The sequence below is a fragment of the Salvia miltiorrhiza genome, chromosome 2 (genome assembly GCF_028751815.1).
Source record: "Salvia miltiorrhiza cultivar Shanhuang (shh) chromosome 2, IMPLAD_Smil_shh, whole genome shotgun sequence".
Lineage (NCBI taxonomy): Eukaryota > Viridiplantae > Streptophyta > Magnoliopsida > Lamiales > Lamiaceae > Salvia > Salvia miltiorrhiza.
This window is the reverse complement of record NC_080388.1, coordinates 65,560,703-65,584,824: the sequence shown is the minus strand read 5'-3', so window position 1 is coordinate 65,584,824 and position 24,122 is coordinate 65,560,703. Positions and strand designations below refer to the sequence as shown.

At 35.4% G+C, this 24,122-nt stretch overlaps 3 protein-coding genes across 3 annotated transcripts; 1 reads left to right on the top strand and 2 right to left on the bottom strand.

Moving 5' to 3' along the window:
* Window positions 1-122: 122 nt before the first annotated feature.
* On the top strand, window positions 123-2,905 carry LOC131013075 (triacylglycerol lipase OBL1). Its single transcript, XM_057941078.1, has 5 exons — window positions 123-746; window positions 1,307-1,533; window positions 1,610-1,643; window positions 1,729-2,366; window positions 2,435-2,905. Exons 1-5 carry the CDS (start codon window positions 392-394, stop codon window positions 2,699-2,701), a joined length of 1,521 nt encoding a protein of 506 aa, XP_057797061.1. The 5' UTR covers window positions 123-391; the 3' UTR covers window positions 2,702-2,905.
* A 9,804-nt stretch (window positions 2,906-12,709) lies between these two features.
* Window positions 12,710-16,789, bottom strand: LOC131013074 (uncharacterized protein C630.12). The gene is made up of 13 exons (XM_057941077.1): window positions 16,380-16,789; window positions 15,917-15,976; window positions 15,636-15,814; window positions 15,018-15,153; window positions 14,819-14,915; window positions 14,360-14,419; window positions 14,177-14,277; window positions 14,036-14,070; window positions 13,882-13,939; window positions 13,730-13,804; window positions 13,496-13,653; window positions 13,132-13,386; window positions 12,710-13,052 (listed from the first exon to the last, which is right to left on the bottom strand). Exons 1-13 carry the CDS (start codon window positions 16,509-16,511, stop codon window positions 12,836-12,838), a joined length of 1,563 nt encoding a protein of 520 aa, XP_057797060.1. The 5' UTR covers window positions 16,512-16,789; the 3' UTR covers window positions 12,710-12,835.
* Window positions 16,790-19,036: 2,247 nt separating this feature from the next.
* LOC131013073 (tyrosine-sulfated glycopeptide receptor 1-like) lies at window positions 19,037-22,851 on the bottom strand. Its single transcript, XM_057941076.1, has one exon. The coding sequence runs from the start codon at window positions 22,288-22,290 to the stop codon at window positions 19,144-19,146; it is 3,147 nt and encodes a 1,048-aa protein (XP_057797059.1). The 5' UTR covers window positions 22,291-22,851; the 3' UTR covers window positions 19,037-19,143.
* Window positions 22,852-24,122: the final 1,271 nt, after the last annotated feature.

Sequence of the window (24,122 nt, the reverse complement as noted above, 5' to 3'; positions counted from 1 at the left end):
TTAATTTCAAGGAGACATGCAAATTTAGTAATAAACGTGTACTAACAAACTAGTAATGCATTCGACATGATTCTTTGCAATTCCACTCACTGTCTGGACTAAAAAGGTCATGAAAACTTGCCACCTCTCACGAGATTGCTCCTCTATAACCCGATGACGTGTATGTATGGCGACAGATGGCGCAGCAGTAAAGAAAATACGACGCATGTAATCCAAATTGCTATTGAAATCTACTTTCCAACCGCAGCTTAAATTTATTGCCCCAGATATACATGCGGACATTTCCCAATAACTTTCTGCCGTTATAAAATCCACATAAATAGATTGCATAAATCCATCACAAGCCGCTTTCTTTCTCACATTCTTGAAATTGTAGAAAACGCAAGTGTGAATGGCTAGCGTGGGTTCTGAGACATCAAACAATTTCTTGATTGTGAGTGATGAGAATGGAGGGGTTTTGGATTTGTTCAAGTTCTTGGTGTTTAATGACGGAGGAAGTGGGGCTAAGTTTCTTGAAACTTGTGGGTCCTTACAAGAAAAGCTTTTGGGGGATGATGATGGCGGTGGTGGTGGTGGGGAGGTGACACCTGATCACAGGTGGGTGATAGTTGTGTCCATTTTGGTGAGGAAATTAATTAAGGTAGTTGGTAAGCCCATGCAGTGGAGTGGCTATGTTGTGGAGTTCATTCTTAATCTTCTGTCTCTCAATGGCAACTTTCTTGGATTGATGTTCAGAATCCTTCAAGGTATCATCACTCTCTACTTAACTCTCTCTCCCTCTCTAGAATTTTTAATGATAGTGATGTGTTACTATATGCGGGATTTTCTTGTACTATGCCAAGATGGTCTCTTTGTGCTCATGGATGTAGCTTAGTAGAATAGTAGGTGAAATAGGGATTTCATAGTTAAAAATGTCTTGAGTTAGAATGTCAGCTCCTGTTCTGCTTTGTTGTTTAATCTTGATTAAGGTTGTTCTAATATTAGTTTCCATGTTTGGAATTCTTTGGTGCATTTATGTTTAGCTGCATTTGATTAATGTGAACTTTTGCAGTTGTCGGAAGTTTAAATTTCGAGAATCTGATGATCTAGTGATTGAATCAGCATGAAAAGTGATAGAAATATCTCCATCTGTTACCACACACTTTTCTTTTGCAAGTAATCTTTTGGGACAGTAGTTGTATGTTGGTGCATTTGTGTTTTGGTGAGTTTAGCACATTAGGAAGAACTTCACGAGATATTGAGCAATCACAGTCTGCTTCAATTCAAATCAATCACAATGAGTATTAGTCTAATCTCTGGCAATTAGGTAACGTGGAAATGCCAAAAAGGGGCTCAGAAACATTCATAAGCGCAATTGGACATTTAGATGGACGAGTAGAACTGTTGCGGATGAAGAAAGACGACGATTTTGAGAAAAGAAGTTGGCAAGTGGAGATGGGTGATCGAGCTTTGATGGACCTGTGTATGATGAGTTCCAAATTGGCATATGAAAATGCTGAGGTTGTTAGAAATGTTGTACAACTCCATTGGAAGGTTAGATGCCCTTGCACAATATTAAGCTCGTTGTTGGTGCTGAATGAACATTAATTCTTTTTTCCCCTCAATGCAGATGCATTTTGTGGGATTTTACAACTGCTGGAATGGTGAGAATAACATTCACCTACTCTTAGTTTTGTTCAAGTTTATGGTTAATTTTGGCCTACTCTCATACTTTGCTTTGGTGTTCAGAATATCAGAAAGAGTTGGATACACAAGTTTTCATAATGTGTGATGAAGCAGAGGATGCAAATTTGATAGTGATTAGCTTTAGGGGCACGGAGCCATTCGATGCTGATGATTGGATCACCGACTTCGACTACTCGTGGTATGAGATCCCAAACCTGGGAAAGGTGCATATGGGATTTCTAGAGGCCCTAGGCTTAGGCAACAGGGTTAAGACCTCCACATTCCAGATGCATTTGCAAGCCAAAAGTGATGCCATGGTGTCTGATTCTGACATGGGAGAGACGACAGCATACTATGTTGTGAGGCGTAAGCTCAAGGAGCTGCTCCAACAGCACAAGAATGCAAAGTTTGTCGTGACGGGGCACAGTCTAGGAGGGGCGTTGGCCATATTGTTCCCAACCGTGCTAGTGGTGCAGGAGGAGGAGGAGGTGCTGCAACGCCTATTAGGCGTCTACACCTTCGGACAGCCTAGGGTTGGCAACCGAGAGCTAGGAAGATACGTGGAGGCGCATCTGGAAGCAAGGTACCTCAGGGTAGTTTACTGCAATGATCTCATTCCGAGGCTGCCTTATGACAACAAAACCTTCTTGTACAAGCATTTTGGCATATGCTTATACTACAACAGCCTCTATATTCAGAAGGTAAGCTCTACTCATTTATATATCTATGTATCAACTTTGTTTTCACATCATATATGATTTGGTTGCAGAAGGTAGTTGAAGAGCCAAATAGAAACTACTTTGGAGTGGTGTACTTGATCCCAGAATATGCAAATGCAGTGTGGGAACTGATGAGGAGTTTGTTAATGGAGTGCGCGTACGGCCCAGATTACCGAGAGTCGTGGGAATCGTTTGTGCTGCGCTTGGCTGGACTTGCAATACCTGGTATCTCTGCTCATAATCCTCTAGATTATGTCAACTCTGTTAGGATAGGAAGACGAACATCTCAAGTTGATGTTCTTGCACATGAATCTTGAGATTGAAATAAACTGTTTGAGACAAACTTGGGGTTTCAGACATCCAATTAGTCATGTCATGCTGCACATAAAGTGTACAATGTTGCCAGATTTTGAGAATACCTTTTGTACAAAGGCAAGAGTCAGGAAACATATTTTCCAATTCACAATCTAGAATTCTTTATTGTTAATTTAGCTTACATAATATATACTCCTTCCGTTCCACGAATTTTGAGTCACTTTCCTTTTTTCGATCGTCCCACGAATCTTGAGTCATTTTCTTATATGGCAAAAACAATGATCTTTATTCACCTTTTCACTTTTTCACCTACCACACTTAACACATTAAATACTAATATTTTTTTAATTCCCGTGAGAATTGACTCAAGATTCGCGGGAGGGAGGAAGGGAGTATTTAATAGAGTAGACTTTTTTTGAGATACTTGTAGTAGAGACTAGAAACTATTGCTTGGTTATTAGTAGTATTGTGTTGGAAAGTGTATTTTCGTGTGTTAAATGTTAGTATATGGTAAATTTAGAGAGTCCATGTAGAAAACAAATATTTTACACAATTTTTTTTTTTTTTTGAGAAGTATTTTACACAATTTTAACCAACAAAATACATACTAATACTACAATGTTAATTACTCAAAGGACAAAGTAAAGGAAAAAAATACTATCAACATCCCACAAAATTTGTGTGCGCTTCTTTTTTTCTTACTTCCTTTTGTTTTGCGCTTTTGCTTTGAGGAATCGTAATTATGTTTTACTCCCTAAACACTAACACAATTTATAAACCAACTTTATTTTCAAGTCTATTATTAAATCACGCCTCAAGAATAAAAATATTTGTAATATATAGTATTTACGTATTTATTTTATTGCGTTTTTTCGATAGAAAAGAATTACTATATTTTTTTTTTGAAACCAAAAAGAATTACTATTAATTATGTATAAGATCGGTAAGTTACGATGATATAGAAGATAGTTTGAGAGGAAAACATTGTAATTTAAGGGGAGGAATGTTGTAGGAAAGTAGGATCTGTTCCAATTAATCCATTCATTGAACTTATGCAATTACTTAACGTGTGTTTCTTCGTTACTTTTAATGATGGGCACCTACCTAAATAGCCATTTCCAAATTTTTTGGGGATATCCTTACCATTTGGTATTTCACTAGAGAAAGCAATGCATCCGACTAATATTTTAAATACAGTATATGCTTACACACACCGACATTTGTTAATTTATTCGGACACGATTCCGACTAACATTTTCAAGAAATTCTACTAATTAATTGAAATCATCAGCAGATACTGCCACTAAATTAATCCAATGCGCGCATAGTCACACGCTGCACCTTCGAGCTTCAATATGACTAATATATAAATTAAACCTCTTATATTTTGCTTTTCGCCTTAATCCATTTAATCCCAAATGGATTAGGCCAAGGAAAGAACTCGAACAATAAAGTACTATGATATACTATATTGTCAACAATTAATTCATCCTAATTAGTAGCTTAACTAAAAAGGCGGCAGTCATTGAAACACCTCCTTAATTAATTAGTTAGTGAATGAAATCATTGTTAATATTAACACAAACCACTAATCATCTACTTGAAAGGACGTTTATTTTGCATGATTGATAAGATGCATGATTGAGTATTTTTATTCTTAAGAATAAGATTATTCCAATTTCACCATTTCAATGAGATGAGAATCAAACAAAACTAGCTTAAATGATAAAAATAAGGGTTATTGGCTCTTAAATACACCAACTTTAGGGGTAGTTTGGTTTTGCACATGAACTTTGAAAGGTGTAAAAAAATACATGAACTTTAATGTTGTTGCAATTTTATCACAAATTCAAATATTAGATATTCAAACTCTATAAAAATCTTACGAATTACGGGTTTAGAGATGTTTTATACGATATCTTTTAGAGATGTCCTATACGATGTCATTTTTCAAACGTCCGATGAATACACGTCGATATTTGGGCTTGCCACGCCATCTTTAATTTGAGCAAAAATTGAATTTGTTACATCGTATAGAACATCTCTAAAAGATATCGTATAAGATATCTTTAAACTCGTAAATCGTAAAATTTTTATGGAGTTCAAATATCTAATAATTGAATTTGTGATAAAATTGCTACAATATTAAAGTTCATGTATTTTTTTACACCTTTTAAAGTTCATGTGCAAAATCAAACTGCCCCCAAAGTTGATGTATTTAGGCGCTAATAACCCTAAAAATAATCAAGGGCTTTGAGATATTCCAAAGTTCCAATCCATCAAAATAAACAAGAGATTAGTCTTACTATTTTTATCTATCAAAACTAAACCTCCAAAGTAAACGGCCCCTTAATTACATAAAACCCCTTAAAACTCATTTAAAAACCAAATGTTTATTATTAGCATCACAGCTATGCTGTTCTATTTTCTTAATTGAGATCTACTTCGGGATGGATTAATTTACAAGAGATTAGAACAAGTGAATCAAATAGGGATTTGAGGTTGTCTTAGATAAAGACCAAATCACACTTCACATGCCAAAGTATCAAACTTGACAGATTGTGCAAATCACCATTTCAATTTCATTTCTTAGCTCCTACGTTAAAAATTCAGAAACAAATATGAACATTGAACATTAACCATAATATTCTTAAGCTATAGATTTTGTCATCAAGTAGTCAGATTCTTCAAAGATTGTGAATTCCAGTTATTGCATAATTAAAATGAATATGTGCATAATTCTAGAATATACTCCTTCCGCGCCCATAAATTTGCATAGGATCTTCCGGCACTGATTTTAATGAAAATTTGATTAAAGTATTGATAGTGAAAAAATGGTCCCATGTGAAGTTTATTGTTAAGTAAATTGTGGATAAATAGTGTAATTTGTAAAGGTAAGATTGTAAAAATTATGTATGGATACTTGGATAGTGTTCAAAATTAGGGTGTGCATAAATTTGAAAATGTACCAAAAATGAAAAATATGTATAAATACGAGGGATGAGATTTTTTTTTTTGAATTAACAGTAGTACTCTTGATGTGTACTAATGAATATATATGTACCGTCTATGCATATAATAATCCTTGAAGAAAACGAAGTATCGATATGCAATATAAATACCGATGAACAAAAATTAAATAAAATATTAGATGGTTAATTAATTTCGGAAGCGATGCAGTTAGTGAATTTGCAAGTGTAGGTATTAAGGACTGAATGTAAATGTAAAATTAACATATACTACAAATCTTCACATATATGTAATATGTATGATATTTTGTTATAACAAATTTAAATTAACATTCGTGAACAATACTATTAAATTAAGTGACAATAGACACTTGTAGCCAAAAGCATATAGTTTATGACTTTGGTAGCCACCACTTTTAAAAAATGACTTTGGGGGTCAAAATGGAATGAAAAGACAATCTCACCCTTACTAATTGCTAAATAAAAATAAAGAAAAATTGAATTTACTCCTCACCCACCTCCAACTGCCAACTCAGCAAAAGTTACTCCTCACCCACCCCTCTTCATCTTCTCTCTCTCTCTTTCCATGGCTTCCATTACTCTTTCCATGGCTTCCATTAATGAAACTGCCGATCTTATTCTTCATCGTATCTTTGATTTTCGTAGGTTAAGATGGTTTGTACAACTAAATTAATGTGATAATAAATGCTAATGTAAGGTAGGTTGGTGAAGAAATGGATGAAAAATGGATTTGTGTTCTTCTTCCTCATTCTTTTCTTTTTTGGTGGAAACCCACGAAAATTTTCCCCAAAAAATAGCGATTTTGTTATTTGAAAACACTTGGGTCGGACGAAATTCTTTGGGCATTCTGATTGTATTTAGGTATGTATGTTCAATTCATGGCAAATGTATCAATTGTATGTCTTATTTTTCGATTTTAGTGAGCGGTGAACAGTAATTTTGCAGAACACAGTTGTATTTGTAAATGACACAGTTTAAAATATATTGATATCAAATTCATGATTTGTTGTTTTGTAATGAAAAAATTTAGTTTATTCACGTCTAAGACCACATTGAGTGTGAAAAATATAAAATAAATGGTTGATTTTGAGGACACAGTTTGGGAGCTATGAATGTGTTCTTAGCTACACAGTTGGGAGCTCAACTGTTCTTAACTACACAGTTAGAAACACAGTTGCATCCACAATAAAAAAAATGTTGTGCATTGTTATTAATTATTTGAATTTGTTATTTATTATTAGAAACTTGTTTTTTATCAAACACGTATCAATTACTACGATGCTATCATATGTACTCTTAGTATACTTAACTCTCATGCAATATATGTCCAATATGTTTGAGGGGGTAATGGAATTGAACACTATTGACTCATTTTTATTGAATATAATGCATATTAATTGAAATTACATACTTAATTTCACTTAATTGCATAGGAATTACTAAAACATACCCCGTTTGTGGCCGACTGTGTACGTAGTTGTGCACTGTCATCGTGCACCGTAGAACTCTTGCTATTTTTCCGATTTGAAGGACATGGGGCATCGAAAATTTGGATTTTTAATCTCCTATGTCAAATTCAAGGGTTAACACATCAAATGGAATACTTGTTTTTTATCAAACACGTATCAATTACTACGATGCTATCATATGTACTCTAACACGTACTCTTAGTATACTTAACTCTCATGCGATATATGTCCAATATGTTTGAGGGGGTAATGGAAATTGAACACTATTGACTCGTTTTTATTGAATATAATGCCTATTAATTGAAATTGCATACTTAATTTCACTTAATTGCATAGGAATTACTAAAACATGCCCCGTTTGTGATCGACTGTGTACGTAGTTGTTAAACTGTGTACGTAGTTGTGCACTGTCATCGTGCACCGTAGAACTCTTGCTATTGTCCCGATTTGAAGGACATGGGGCATCAGAAATTTGGATTTTTAATCTCCTATGTCAAATTCAAGGGTTAACACATCAAATGGAATACTTATTTTTTATCAAACACGTATCAATTACTACGATGCTATCATATGTACTCTAACACGTACTCTTAGTATACTTAACTCTCATGCGATATATGTCCAATATGTTTGAGGGGGTAATGAAATTGAACACTATTGACTCATTTTTATTGAATATAATGCCTATTAATTGAAATTGCATACTTAATTTCACTTAATTGCATAGGAATTACTAAAACATGCCCCGTTTGTGGCCGACTGTGTACGTAGTTGTTAAACTGTGTACGTAGTTGTGCACTGTCATCGTGCACCGTAGAACTCTTGCTATTTTCCCGATTTGAAGGACATGAGGCATCAGAAATTTGGATTTTTAATCTCCTATGTCAAATTCAAGGGTTAACACATCAAATGGAATACTTATTTTTTATCAAACACGTATCAATTACTACGATGTTATCATATGTACTCTAACACGTACTCTTAGTATACTTAACTCTCATGCGATATATGTCCAATATGTTTGAGGGGGTAATGGAATTGAACACTATTGACTCATTTTTATTGAATATAATGCCTATTAATTGAAATTACATACTTAATTTCACTTAATTGCATAGGAATTACTAAAACATACCCCGTTTGTGGCCGACTATGTACGTAGTTGTGCACTGTCATCGTGCACCGTAGAACTCTTGCTATTTTCCCGATTTGAAGGACATGGGGCATCGAAAATTTGGATTTTTAATCTCCTATGTCAAATTCAAGGGTTAACACATCAAATGGAATACTTGTTTTTTATCAAACACGTATCAATTACTACGATGCTATCATATGTACTCTAACACGTACTCTTAGTATACTTAACTCTCATGCGATATATGTCCAATATGTTTGAGGGGGTAATGGAATTGAACACTATTGACTCATTTTTATTGAATATAATGCCTATTAATTGAAATTGCATACTTAATTTCACTTAATTGCATAGGAATTACTGAAACATGCCCCGTTTGTGGCCGACTGTGTACGTAGTTGTTAAACTGTGTACGTAGTTGTGCACTGTCATCGTGCACCGTAGAACTCTTGCTATTTTCCCGATTTGAAGGACATGGGGCATCGAAAATTTGGATTTTTAATCTCCTATGTTAAATTCAAGGGTTAACACATCAAATCGAATACTTGTTTTTAATCAAACACGTCTCAATTACTACGATGCTATTGTATGCACTCTAACACGTACTCTTAGTATACTTAACTCACATGCGATATATGTCCAATGTGTTTGAGGGGGTAATGGAATTGAACACTATTGACTCATTTTTATTTAATATAATGTCTATTAATTGAAATTGCATACTTAATTTCACTTAATTGCATATGAATTACTAAAACATGTCTCGTTTGTGGTTGACTGTGTATTCCCCGATTCACTGTGTACGTGGTTGTGCATTGTCATTGTGCACCGTAGAACTCTTACTACTTTTCCGATTTGAAGGACTTCGGGCATCGAAAATTTGGATTTTTAATCTCCTGTGTTAAATTCAAGGGTTAACACATCAAATCGAATACTTGTTTTTAATCAAACACGTCTCAATTACTACGATGCTATTGTATGCACTCTAACACGTACTCTTAGTATACTTAACTCTCATGCGATATATGTCCAATGTGTTTGAGGGGGTAATGGAATTGGACACTATTGACTCATTTTTATTGAATATAATGTCTATTAATTGAAATTGCATACTTAATTTCACTTAATTGCATATGAATTACTAAAACATGCCCCGTTTGTGGTTGACTGTGTATTCCCCGATTCACTGTGTACGTAGTTGTGCACTGTCATTGTGCACCGTAGAACTCTTACTATTTTCCAGATTTGAAGGACTTCGGGCATCGGAAATTTGGATTTTTAATCTCCTATGTTAAATTCAAGGGTTAACACATCAAATCGAATACTTGTTTTTAATCAAACACGTCTCAATTACTACGATGCTGTTATATGTACACTAACGTATGCTCTTAGTACACTTAACTTACATGTAATATATCCCCAATATGTTTGAGTGAGTAATGGATATGAACACTATTAACTCATTTAAATCGACTCTAATGTTTAAACATTTATTTTGAATAATTAATTTCACTTATACGCATATCAATTACTAAAAGATGTCCCGTTTGAGTGTGTAATGTCTAACGTGTTACTGAATTTTACTTAATTTACATATAACTAGCATTTGCATCCCGTGAATTTCACGAAAAAATATTTTTAATTTTTATATTTATATAAAATTAATACTAATTCAATTATTATAAAAAATTAATTTTAATTGAATATTCCTGAATCAAAATTAGTCAAGCTTTCACCAAAATTAGTCAAGCTTTCAACATATTTATACTATATTAAAAGGCCAATATTTCAAATTGATTTTAAAATTGAATAGTAATTTTGTAATTACAATAAAATTTAAGGTTTATTTATAAATTATACTTTTTCTTTTTATTTTTATCTTTTTTATTTTATTTATTTCTAAATCTTTTGAAATTCGACTAATTATAAAATAGTTAATATGCATATCAAATTAAAGCTTATTTTATGCAAATATTTGATTTAAAATGTAAAATTTATATTTATTTAAATATTAAAATTTAAAAAAAATTATCTCTCATCTTTTTTTGAATAAATATGTTTTTCAATTTATTTTTTATTTTTAACTTTTTTTTTCCTTTTATAATATCAATTTTTATTAACATGAATTTTTCTTTAGTTTTTTATTTTTTAATATTCAATTTAAATATATTCAGTTAGAATTATTTTTTTATTATATTATAAATATGATAATTAAATTAGTATTATAATTATATATAAATATAGAAATATAAAAATATTTCTCGTGCATTCCACATTGTGTGTGCGGATACTAATTTAACAAAACTGTTAATATAATCGTTTTCCTTATCAATGTATAACAAAAAGAATATGTTCAAAAAAATTCCGCTTACTAATAAGTGAATCGGGCATGCTTCTTTTTAACATGAAATTTGTTTGAGAAAACTAGGGTATCGTTGACAGAAATCATCGAATTTAGAATTTTTTAATTGTTAATTTTTTTAATGTGTTTATTTTGTTGAAAATAAAAACTTGTTATTTTAGTAACGATTTATAAAATTCGTGTAAAACCAAATTCAAGTAAAAGTTAAATGAAGTTTTAGCAAAAAGTAAGAGATGATGATATGATCCCAAACCCCTTCCCCAATTTAGAAGAATAATAAATGAGAAAATTAGTGTTTCGATTTTATTTATTTTAAGTATAATTTCCTAATATGTTGCCGTAAATTCACAGATTTTATTAACCGAACGATCAGATATAATTATGCTGCGGAATTTTCTGTTTTTTTTTTTTAATTTTCAATCTTAAAGTCAAACAAATTTTCTATTTCAATTTTGTTATATTTTTATTCACTATTTAGTAAGGGTAGCATAGTCTTTTACTAGCATTTTGACCCCCAAAGTCATGGTTTAAAAGTGGTGGCTATATAAGTCTTAAACTATATGCTTTTGGTTACATATGTCTTTCTCCCTTAAATTAAAGTGAGTGAATCCGTGTTTGCAAAACCAATGACCAAGGATTCCGATTTCCGACCGAGCAGCCTCATACGCAATTACTATGTGCAGCAAATCCGACACGCTACTTGTTTTCCATTAATTCTATATTAACAATTAATGTTGAGATTATTAAGCATTAATCCTCCATGTTTCATTTCCCTTTACCCCTTAATTTTCTAATCCCGTTTGCACTTAAATTACACCTTATTCTTCAATCCCAATTCACCTCTCTCTCTCTCTCTCTCTCTCTCTCTCTCTCTCTCTCTCTAGTTGCAGTAATTTATTGCTTCGTTTTCCCATGCAAGAGATCCCAGAAACTGGACCATGTTCACCCCCTCAAATTCAACTCCACCTCCCACCCTATGTCTATATGTATATTTCAAACTCAGTAACTCCATTTTTTTTAATTAGGGTCCAGCTCCATTCATTTGTGAGCTTTTTACCCAACCTTCCATTTTCCCCTTTCTCATCAAGGGACTCGAGAAAAAAAAAAACAAAAAACAAAAATGGGTAAAGTGAAGAACAACTACAGTACATCGAAAAAGAGCAGCAATGGGTTCACACGAAAATGCTCTTCTTTAGTTAAAGAACAACGAGCTCGCATCTATATCCTCCGCCGCTGCGCCACTATGCTTCTCTGCTGGTATATTCAAGGAGATGATATATAACCAACCTTCCATTTCCCCCTATACATATATCTATATAATTAATTTTCCCTTTTATGTTTATAATATATATTAGCCTCTCGCATGATCACAATTCCAAGAAACTTTTAAGAGCCAGAAACTGCATGATCGGTGTGGAAGGCTTTTCTGCAATTGCTTCTTTTGTCCTAGCTTCTCCAATATATATGCCTCTCTCTAGAAATGCCACTCCTTTTTTCATGTTTTTTAACCTAGATGGTGAGATTCCATTGGGTTTTTTGTTGGCAAATTGAGGGAGAGAATTATATATATGTGTGGAGGGCTATGACAGAGATCGAAATTGAGAGCTATTCATGCGTGATGAAGAAATGATGTGATTTTTCTTGGAATTGTTGGAGGCTGAGGACTGGATAATTTGAGGTAATAAAGGGTTCTCTCTACATGTAATACTAGTACTTATCTATTTTGTGTAATAATTTTCCCTCCTTAACTTAGAAGTGTGCTAAAAAATAATGCAATTTACAGAATTGCAGGTTTAGGGAATTAATAAAGTCGAGGGAGATGTTTTTATATGTATGTTCTACTTCTGTATGAAGCTTTACATGTATGTTGAATTTATTTATGGAATAAAGGAGCTTTCTGTTAAATGGTGTCACTTTGAAATAACATTTCTTATTATGCTTTCGTGTTATTTTATTATATCACGCTATTATTGAAGAAGTGAAACACAACATATGATGTGAAAATGCAACAAAGGAACCGAACCGGCTTCACTCTTGTTTTAACAGATTGGACCTATGAAAAGTCTCGAATTTACTTGGATAATTTTCTGGAATTCAATACAGAAACGTGATGTTATGTGACAACAGAGGTCAAATACACCATTTCGATAGCCTCAAAATCAAAATGGAGGAGTTTGAAATCATTTATCGATCCAATCTTTGAACACGAGCAGCACGTATAAAGGAACATTAAAGGCAGCAATGATCATCAGAGCTCGTAGCGCCCGCAACAATCTCCAGATTATCATCTTGGCTTTCGATCTGTTCGTTCTACCTGTACCGATATGTATACTCACGTCCTCACTCGTCGCCTCTGCATCCTGTTTACGAGCTTTTGATCGCATCACAGCATTTCCCCTACAGATTAGCAGTTCAGTTACTGCACAAGAAAGGAAGAAACTGAATCTCATGTATCCAATGCAAGGTCAGATTTTACCTCTCGATCGAGCTGCTCTCATTCAAGACTAACACCTTTTTGGTTTTCTTGATGAGGTGCATTGACCCTTCTGCATCCCATATCTCCTCATACTCGACATTTTCGTCTTCGTTTTTCTCTTTCACAACACTTCTAAAGCTTTTAAACACATCTCTGATAGCAACCATGAGATTACCGAGCTTTCGTGATATATGGACTTCGTTCGCTGGCCAAAGGAGGATAACAACAAGGGTCATTGCAAAGAGAGATAAATACCTGAGACATCCATCAAATTAATTAAATTTCAGAAAAAGAAATATTAGATAGAGTTAGTATACTACAACACCAACAATTCGAAATAAATGAACTGAGAAGAGAATAGAACCATATGTAGATGTGAGTTTGCATGGGGAGAAAGCAGAGATTAGTCAAAACAGAGTCTTCTGTCGTGATTCCATCCGAATCTGACGAATTCTTGGCAGATAGTAGCATAAAAGAAGGATACAAGTTTCCTTGTTGCCAGCTTACAGTTCCTACAGTATGCTGCATAATTTCATGAATCAAATGCAAACATGGTCCCAGAATTGATTATATGAAGGCAAGAAAAAATGGAGTTTACCTCTGTCGCGTGACCATTGTTATACATATGGGAAACAGTGCATTGATCATGATCATGGCCAGTGAGGACTAGTGCCTGCAGAAGCACAAATTAGTTCCCACCCGTTTCCGGTATTGTTTCAGCGTGCATTGATGAAGAAATGTAACACATACAGGTCTGATTAGATCCAGTAGGGAATTTGTTGATTTTTCAGTGATATAATTCTGATACCTGCACCACACAAAATAATCGGGATAATTACTTTAGCATCCAGGGTAAAAATGGAACCCAAATGCATCCAGTATACGAAGAGTTAAAGTAGCTTACATAATCTCTTGATCATGATCGTCACGGTGAACTCGCTGGATAATGCACACACATATTAGACAGTTAGGATGTGAATCTGTATGACATTGGAATCAAGCAATACATGAAAACAAATGCATGATAGAATCTTAACATGTTTACTTGATTGATGATGGCGGAAGATCGGTGGGGGCCACAAGGAGTCCAGTCTGACCGATATAAAGGGATGTGAGTCAACAAAACCCTTGGAGTAGAAGATATATCTACAAAAATTCAAAGAATGTCAAGTGGGGCATATTCCCTGAACATAAATGATGTCTATAACTTGAACTGGGTTTCTATTACCTTTAGACGCATTTTTTATGAAGTCCCAGGTATCCGATGCGAAGTTACCTTGTGGATGACCTGCAGAAAGAGAAGGATAAATAAATACAGAGAAGCAAATGTTAAAGCCAGTCAATAGAGAAGGATTTCTTTCTCTTTTATGGAAAACATTGGCAAGTTATGACTAATGCAACCAATGAAATCCTCCAGAACTTTGCATTTCATGAATTAATTGGAAGCTTCTGTGCCTAGGTGAAAGAAATAAGCCTATTTTCCAAGTACTTTGGGGCCTAGATTTGTATTCTCAAGAAAGGTTAACATCAATAAAAAATCAACTCAAAATTTAAAAAGAAGGACGACATTAGTATTATTTTGCTAGAATATACTTCAGATCTCAGAAAGCTGTAGCTAATAACTGATCAAAGCAGTGGCAAAGTGAACTACAACCAAGAATACAGAATCAAAGACATTAGCCTTTACCATCCAAAGTCTGCGCGTCGATGGCAATGAAATCCACGTTTCCAAGTGTAACTTTAAAGTTCCTAGCACCAAATTCACTCTCGTAGCGTTTGATGATCTGAGTAACATAGAAGATACGGTATACAGGATCAAAGACCAAGTGCCATAAATAGACAACAGTTCTACAGGGACAACTTTTGAGGAGTAGAAAGTGATGTACCTCTGGCTTTTGGTAGTACAAAGCTGAGTACCCAATATCATGGTTTCCGGAAAGGTAGTATATTTTTATGTTTGAGGCTTTCTGAATCATATTCAGGTTGAAAATATGCCTGAAACGGCCTAAGGATTCCTGCCATCTAATGGTAAAACAAATCAAAACACCGCATTCGGACAGGAGTTAGGATAAAAAGTAGCTAGAAATGAGATGATTCATCCTAATAGTTCAAAAGCTAATGGGATAAGCAGCACCAGCCATCACACAAGAAAAGAGGGTTCAGGTTGTTTACGTCTCTTATTTCTAAAATCTTATACACAGTCACACCCTTCAGTATCATATTTGGAAAATCTTTCATACAATGTAGAGACACCTAACGAAAAGATACATAATTGTCGAGGACTGTACATAAACCAAGCAAAGTGGATACAGAACAAGAGTGAAACTAGATAAAAACACAGGTTCTAACCAGGGGTGCCATACATTTACATAATAAGACCAATGTGAAATCTGATGTGTTTGTCTGGAGCTTTACTAATGGAAGCTTATACATCAACACTTTAAGAATCTCCAAGTGGATAATAATAACATTAATGTTTCGATATTTTAAGATACCAAACTTACTCTTCATCAGACAAACTGCTGCTCCCATCAAAATAATCACCCAAAAACAGAATGACATCCGGATTGAAGGGCAATACAGACGAGAGGAACGCCCTGCGCATGTATAAATCTGTATAGAACTGCACAACCTCCAGAGCAAGTGATTTCGGAGAAAGAGGAAGGGAGGTTTTATCCATGAGCTATCAACAAAAAAATGGTCAAACACACTCGGACTTAGTCGAGTGCAGGGAACAGAAACAATGCCAAGATAAAGACAATCCTTTTTCCCATGAAGGGTTTACCTGAGGGTCTGCAACAACAGCAATTTTCACATAATCACTAGAATAATCAACTCCATTCAGCTGAGATTTTCAGAGATAGCTCAGTCAGAAGACATTTTTTTGGATTTTTATGCTTGATAAGCACATAACACAAATGCATTATTCTACCACTACACCAAACAGAATTAGAGCCTATACTGTCAAAAGTATTCCCAACTATGACTACAAATAGGGAAAACAATTCTGATTCTTCCTTTATTTTGTTTGGTGGGGAGGAAGAAGAGGTGATAACTAGTTCAAATCAAATAAGGAAATTAAAGTGCTCCATCAGAATACAAGATCTACAGCTCAATCCACAAAGAAACCAACATTATAGACAGAGCTACATAAACAATTAAAATTAAATCGACATGTATATATACTGATCCATGAATTTAAAAGTCAAAATATAAAGAAAGGAAGTAAAGATTGAAATGGGATTTACCGGTGACGAATTTGAAGGGCGTTGAAGATGAGGCCAAGAACATGTCCAATGCGAAGGCAACAAATATGCAAACCACTCTCCATACAGTAAATTCAGTGCCCAAAACAAGCTCAGAAACACAGTTAGTTTCATCCTCTTTGTTCGATGAGGTCAATTTCTTCCTAATCTCAGAGTTCGTTATATCCTCAGCTCATGTTGTTGTGGGAAAGTGTAGATTAATTGCAGCTTACCTTAATCACTTCACCTCTTTGTCGTCTCCTCTAAGCCCAAATTCTTTATTTTCTTGGAATTTGCACATATTTTATCACAATAAATAATGATCACTTTATTTGGAATTCTAAAAGAAGAGACTATCTGAATTTCCACCGAGTAAAAGTCAATACTATTTTTTGGGAAACAATGTAATTACGAATATAGGACTTCAACTATTGTATTTTGGAAGTAATATTTACTACTCATTTAGTAATTAAGCTTTAGATAGAAAGTAGGCTGTTCTAACTTGTAAGAGTTTGTTATTGGTCCATAAATTTATCATGAAAAAAAAATCTCCTTTTTTATTTTTCTTATTTTTTATAAAATAGAATTTCATCATTTCTCATTCTTCTTTTTTACTGGAGTGGTAATATTATCACACAAAAAACAAAGGGATAATATTATTATTTCTTGAAGTGGAATTAAGGAATGAGAAATGATAATATTCTCTTTTATAAAAGATGAGAAAAAAGAAAAAAGACATTTAAATGAAGAAATTTTTGTTATCCCTTATTTTTTTTATGATTAATTTATCAATCAAATAGAGCACATCCTAAGGGGACATTTTACGTTTACTTTAATGGATTGAAAGTTTAGGATATCTCATTGCCCTTGATTATTTCTATTATTTAACCTAATTTTGCTTGCTTGGAGAAATCCTATTATTGAGGATAAAAATATTCAATCATGCATCTTATCAATCATACAAATAAAATCCCCTAAATGTTAAAAATAGATTGTTGGAAAAAATAGAATTTACCCTATTTATTTTGGTATAATTAGTTTAGTACCGTTTTTGTTTATTTTATTTATGACATTCTATTTACAAGCATATAACCAGTTAAGAATGCTCAAATAATAAATGCTTAAATTGATAAATCATTCAAGCTCTTGATTAATTATAGTAATTTTTTTTATTAAGATTTCAAATTGCTTTTTTAGTGTTGTCCCATTCTAGCTCAACTTACTTCGACTGTAGTGATAAGTCAGAAGTCGCAAATGCCGTGAGTCATTCCGACTTATATATTTATAGAACTTCGTTGGACAAATTAATTTGTCTATTATATTTTCATTTTGTATTTAAATTTAAAGACAATGTGTAAATTTAGAACTGTCAAAATCGACCTGGCCCGTCCGAGTTTAGGACTGGGCTGGGCTCTAAAAGTTAAGGCCCATTAAAAATCGGGCCTAAAAAGCCCGCTGGGCTGATCGGGCTTTCGGGCTAAAAAGCCTGGAATTTTCGGGCTTTTTAGCCCCCCGAAATTAATTAATTAAAATTTAAATTATACTATATTTTAAAAATCAAATTATAAAATAAAATCTAAAAAGTAACTACACGTCTGAACCTAATTCTAAAATTAATTTCTTCATGTGAGCTTTCTTGCCCCCTTTTTCTGGCACACTGAATATTGCAATATTGAAGTGCATGTTCGGCACATCTATTTACTTGAACGTGACTTGTGAGCCTAGTTAAGTGTGGAGTGATTTTATGCATAGAGTTCAAGTTATGCACTTTTGTAGCTAAAAAGTCAACGGATGATAATACAAAAAGTAATGTATGCATTTTAATAATAAGATTTTAAGAAAGAGATAAATAAAAAATATAAAATGGGCGGGTTTAGCCCGACCGTCCGATGGCCCGACATGGGCTGGGCCTAGCATTTGGCAGCCCGATCTGATTTCGGGCTGGCCTGACCCGACCCGGTAAAATTGAAAGCCCAGTGGGTCTGGGCCGGGCTGGCCCGACCCGACCCGTTTGACACCTCTCAGTGTAATATACAAAGTGGTTAATTCGTAAATATAATAATTTATTAAAAAGGACTATTATATTTTTCTTTTATATTTAAATTTAAGGACAATTGTGTAATATATACATATGTATATATATAGGATTGAATTAACATAATAAAAACTAAAATTATTGTAAAAAAATGAGAATCAAATTTCATAAATGCACAATAAAATAATTCTTATCCCATTTTACAACGGTATATTACAACATTCTTTTTCCTTTCTTATTCATTTCATTTTCACGCCGGTCAAAATAACGAATTCAATTGCAATAATATTTAGAATTAAATGATGTTAGTGGAGGTTTGAAAGGTGAAACTGATTCCAAGTATTGGATGTAGCCTTAGAAGTTGATTTTCTAATTTGGGAAGTAGCTTCTACAATTTGGCCAACTCATCACATCTCCAATAGTATAAACCTAGCTTATCAAAAAAAAATAAAAGGTGGAAAAAGCAACTACTGATCACTAGGAGCACCCTTCTAAGTTATAACTTATAACCACACACAACAAAACTACATGAGATTTTTTATCTTTCAATTAAGATATGCTCTTTATAATTAAATATTTTAACTATTCTTCAGTTTATCCATCAGACACAAAATTCTTAAGAAAATAGGAAAGAAATTACTAAACATTGAAACAAAGTAGTTTAGTTGGTTTGAGTCCTAACACTAAAAAAAGAAAGAAAACTGGATAAAAAAATGCAGAGACTGATCATCTTCAACAAGCAATATAATGGTCGGATCCGGAGCGTGAACCTCTGCTTCGCCCGACATCCTTGAGCCAATCAACAACTTGAATCATGGTGGGCCTCTCCAATGGATTCTGATTGAGACACAAAGAGGCGATCTCAACAACTCTCACCATCTCTCCTTGAAAGCCTTTGTCTCTAATGGCCGGATCAAACACCTCCTCCAGCTTCCCCTCTCTCCTCATCTGCATCACCCACTTCACCAACTCTCTCTCCCCCTTGGGATTCAACACCATAAAAGGCCTCTTCCCCGTCACCAGCTCCACCATCACCACCCCGAAACTGTACACATCTCCTCTCAACGTCGCCACCCACGACTGCCCGTACTCGGGCGGAATGTACCCCAGCGTCCCCACCAGCTCCGTCGTGACGTGCGTCCGGTGCGGCAGAATCAGCCTAGCCAGCCCGAAATCCGCCACGTGGGCCTCCAGGTTGTGATCCAGAAGAATGTTGCTGGATTTGAGGTCACGGTGCACTATGTGCGGCTCGCATGTCTCGTGCATGTACGCGACGCCGCTGGCCACGCCCGCCGCGATTCTGAGGCGCGCTGGCCAGCTGAGCTGGGCGCCGCCGCCGGGCTTCTCGTGCAGCCAGTAGTCTAGGCTGCCATTCTCCATCAAGGAATATATGAGCAATCTGTCTCCGTCGTGCATGCAGTAGCCTTTTAGAGATACAAGATTCCGGTGTTGGGCTGTGGAGAGAACTTCCACCTCTGCTTTGAATTCTCTCTCCACCACACACATGTCCCCTGAGAACTTCTTGATCGCAAGTTTAGTCCCATTTTCAAGAACGGCTTTGTATACTAATCCGAAACCTCCGCACCCGATGATGTTGGATTGGCTGAAATCGTGTGTGGCTTGCAAGATTTCAGCCATGGACAGAGTATGTATCTTGTCGTTGTTTGGAAACAACGTGACTAGGCTTCTTGTGGTGCTTTCATCTTCAGGATCAATGTCGAGGCCACTTGTCTCAAGCCCGGGTTTCTGATCTAGCCTTCTCCACCTCTTCTCCAAGAAGAAATATAAAAGTAGAGACATGGTGAAGATGGATGAACAGATCACAAGTATTAGTACCATGACTCTCTTCTTCCTTCTCCTCCCTCTTGCCAGAGGCGAAATGTTGGTCGGGGCGGCTGAGCAAGAACGCTGCAAGATACGGCCGCACAGCTCTGGATTTCCTTGGAAGCTTGAGACGGGGAAAGTGTCAAACTGCCCTCCTGTGGGGATTGGACCTTCAAGATTATTGTCTGCAACACTGAAAGAGGAGAGGAAATTGAGATTTTGGAGTGATGATGGGATTTGGCCGGAGAAATTGTTTCTTGAGAGGTCTAGTTTCTCCAAGTTGGTGAGTTTAGAGAGTGCATCAGGGATTTCACCGGAGAAATGATTGCCGGTGAGATCAAGGGCTTTGATGAACTTAAGCTGACCAATCGCATAAGGGATGGTGCCGTTGATGCTATTATTTCCTAAGTATATAGCTGTTGGTAAGCTTGAGAGTTGATTGTATTGATAGCTGGAAACATTGTCAGGAGTGACAAAGACAGGCAGCTCTAAATAGCTGCTATCAATTTGATGAGAGCTCTGCTGAATTGCTAGCCTCTGCATTGTTGTGAGTTCAATAGGGAAGACTCCTGATAGCTGGTTATTTGACAAATCTAAGTAGAAAAGTTCCTTGAAACTTCCAATGAAACCCGGAATTGTTCCTGTAAGAAAATTGAAGGATAAGTCTACAACCTCAAGCTTGGGTAGCTTGGACAGCCAGAGTGGAAAAGAGCCGGTGAATCCGCAGGCACCAAGGGCGAGAACTCGGAGATTATGAAGCCCCTCGAGGCCAACCAAGCTCTCATCACCATCACTAGGCAGTCTTTCGTTGTGAAAATTCGTTGAGAGTGTTAATGTGGTGAGATTCTTGCAACCTGTTAAGATTCCAAGGGCAGCTGTGATGTTGGTTAGGCTGTTGTTGGAGAGAGAGAGGAAAGACAAGGATGGCAGTGACAGTATGGTGGGAAGAATCTGTCCACTGAGGTTGTTAGAAGCCAACCGAATTGCTGTCAGCTTCTTGCAGCTGAAGAGGCTTGCAGGCAAACTTCCTCTGAACAGATTGTTGCCTAGATCAACTGATTTGAGGTGCACAAATCTTGAGAAATCGAAAGAGGAAAGTTCACCTTCTAGAGAGTTGACCCTCAGATACAGAGTGATGAGGCTGGTGCAGTTTGTAAGAGATGTTGGGATGGTTCCAGTGAGATGGTTTATGTGGAGATGCAGGTGTTCCAAGTTGGACAGCCTCCCGATGTCTTGAGGGATCGCGCCTGTGAGTTCATTGCCATACAAATTGAGGATTTTGAGGTTGATGAGGCTGGCTATACTTTGATTCATCACTCCAGAGAGCTTGTTTCCAGGTAGGTAGAGCTGTTGCAACGTCGACAAACTGTAGATATCATGTGGGATCTGTCCAGACAAGTTGTTGAAGCCTGCTCTTAGGCTCTGCAGCTTTGAGCACTCTCCAAAACCTGCAGGAATCTGGTCTGAGAAATCATTGTTGGAGAAATCAAGGCGCTCCAGTGAGGGCGAATAGCTGCAGATGGAGGAAGGAACTGATCCGGAGAAGCTGTTATTGCTGACATCAAAAGCTTGCAGCTTTGATGCTGTCTCGAGAAATGAAGACGGGATTGTGCCGTGAAAGGAATTGCAGGACAGGTTGAAGCTCTGGATGGTAGGAGGCAGATTATTTGACGGTGAGAGCGCACCGGAGAGACGATTGATGCTCAAATCGATGACGATGAAGGAGGAGGTGAAGAATCCATCCGGGAGGGGGCCGGAGAGGGTGTTGTGAGAGAGATTGAGAGTGGTGAGATTCATGAGCCAAGGCGACATGTTACCAACTAGGCCTCTTGATGGGAGCCATAGACTGGTAACTCTGCTTGAATTGTCGCAAGAGACACCTTCCCAAGTGCAGCAATCTGCAGAGAGAGACCAGTTCAAGGGAGGCGCAGCGCTGATGCTGAGGTTGAATGATGATAAAGAATGGCGGTCGACTTCATTGCAGGACCCATCAGATGTGCCTGCAAAATATGATATTGCTGCTACAAGTATGGCTAAGTGGGAATTCAAGTGCATGGCTGCTTCAATTGTTATCTTTGATCACTATTACAACTCTCTCTCTCTCTCTCACATAAGTAGGACGCGATCTTCACTTTTTGATCAGAGTTTATGAGAGAGAGAGAGAGGGGGGGACAAAGAAGAAGAGGAAGAGAGCTGATGACATAGACATGAAGCAATATTATAAACTTGAGGTCTAAACAAACAAACAAAAAAAAAGTGTTTAATTACTTTTGGAACATGCATGGACTATCAGTGTGTGTATGTGTCATCATTCTGAAGAAGAAATCTTGGCTGGCTGGAACTGGAAGCATAATTCTGCTAGAATTTGTACAGTGGCGGCTGCTTGAATAGAGGTTACGTATTAACCTAGAATTATTTTCCTTTTTAGGAGATGCAGAAACAATGGGCTGTGTTGTGGAGTATATCTGAAGATGAGCGACTCACATTTTCTGTCTTTTATTGAAAAAATTTGTCCACATTGATAATGTTTAATTCCATCAAACAAATGTATTTAATCTTGCTTGTTAGCGCAAGTTACCTGGAGAAGAATATAAACTAATTAAAGTAGTATTAATTTCCTACATGCTGGTGGACTCTTGACTATTTTTCTTCTTTTCCACACACTATTTATTAGAAAATAAATCAAAGTAACAGACTGAGTCAATTGCGCGTTTGTCAATTCTACCATTAATTTAATAGCGCGTAATCGCCCAAAATTTGATGAAAAATTACTTTACATCTTAATTTTTAATTATTTTATACTCCCTCCGTCCATGAAAAAGAGTCTCATTTGGGGTTCGGCTCGGGTTTTAAGAAAATTGTTAAAGTAGGTGTAAATGAAATAAATGTATAATTTGCAGGGGTATTATTAGTACAAAAAAGTAGAATAAAAGTATATTTTTAGTTAAAAAGTGGAAAGAAAACTAAAATCATAGTATTATTTTTATAAGTACTAGTAGAAAATATATGTATTGCACACAATTTATGAACTTTATATTAATAAATTGTTAGAGTTGAATAATTATAATAAATTTCACGATAATATTAATTAATATAATTTATTTTTATATATTCTTTTCATGATTAATATAAAATTGAAGATAGATTTTTAATTAATGTAGCGATGAAAGATAAAATTATATTTAATGAATTAATATATTATTACAGTACTCCCTCCATCCCACAAAGCATGACACAGTTTTCTTTTTGGTCTGTCCCACGAAGCATGACACGTTTCTAAAAATGGCAAAAAAATTATCCTTTATTCACATTTTCACTTTTTCATCTACCACACTTAACACACAAAATACAAATTTCTTAATTCCCGTGTCGAAAAAAAGTGTGTCATGCTTTATGGGACGGAGGGAGTATTTTTGAGATCCAATTCATCTTCTTTTAATAGAATTTATTAAAAATTATAAATTATTACTCCCTCCGTCCGCCAAGATTATGTAAAAATTACTATATTTGGCGTCCGCCAAGATTATGTCACTTTCCTTTTATGGCAATGGTCCCACCATCCTCTTTAATATTGTATCCTTACTAACACTCTTTATTTACAAAAAACCCACTCAAAATTCAATCTCAACCACACATCTCATAAAGTGGTGGAACCCTTTCTCCACTACATCAAAATCATCACCAATTTTATTAAATCTCGTGCCCAAGCAATTTTACATAATTTTGGCTGACGGAGGAAGTATATTCTTTTATATATGTACCAGTATATTAGTGAATTATGCTCCTATTTTATATTAGGTGCCTATTAAATTGAATTATGCTCGTAGTAATTTGAATTATGTACTTATTAAATTGTATTCTTAAAGTATACGCTTGCATCTATTTTT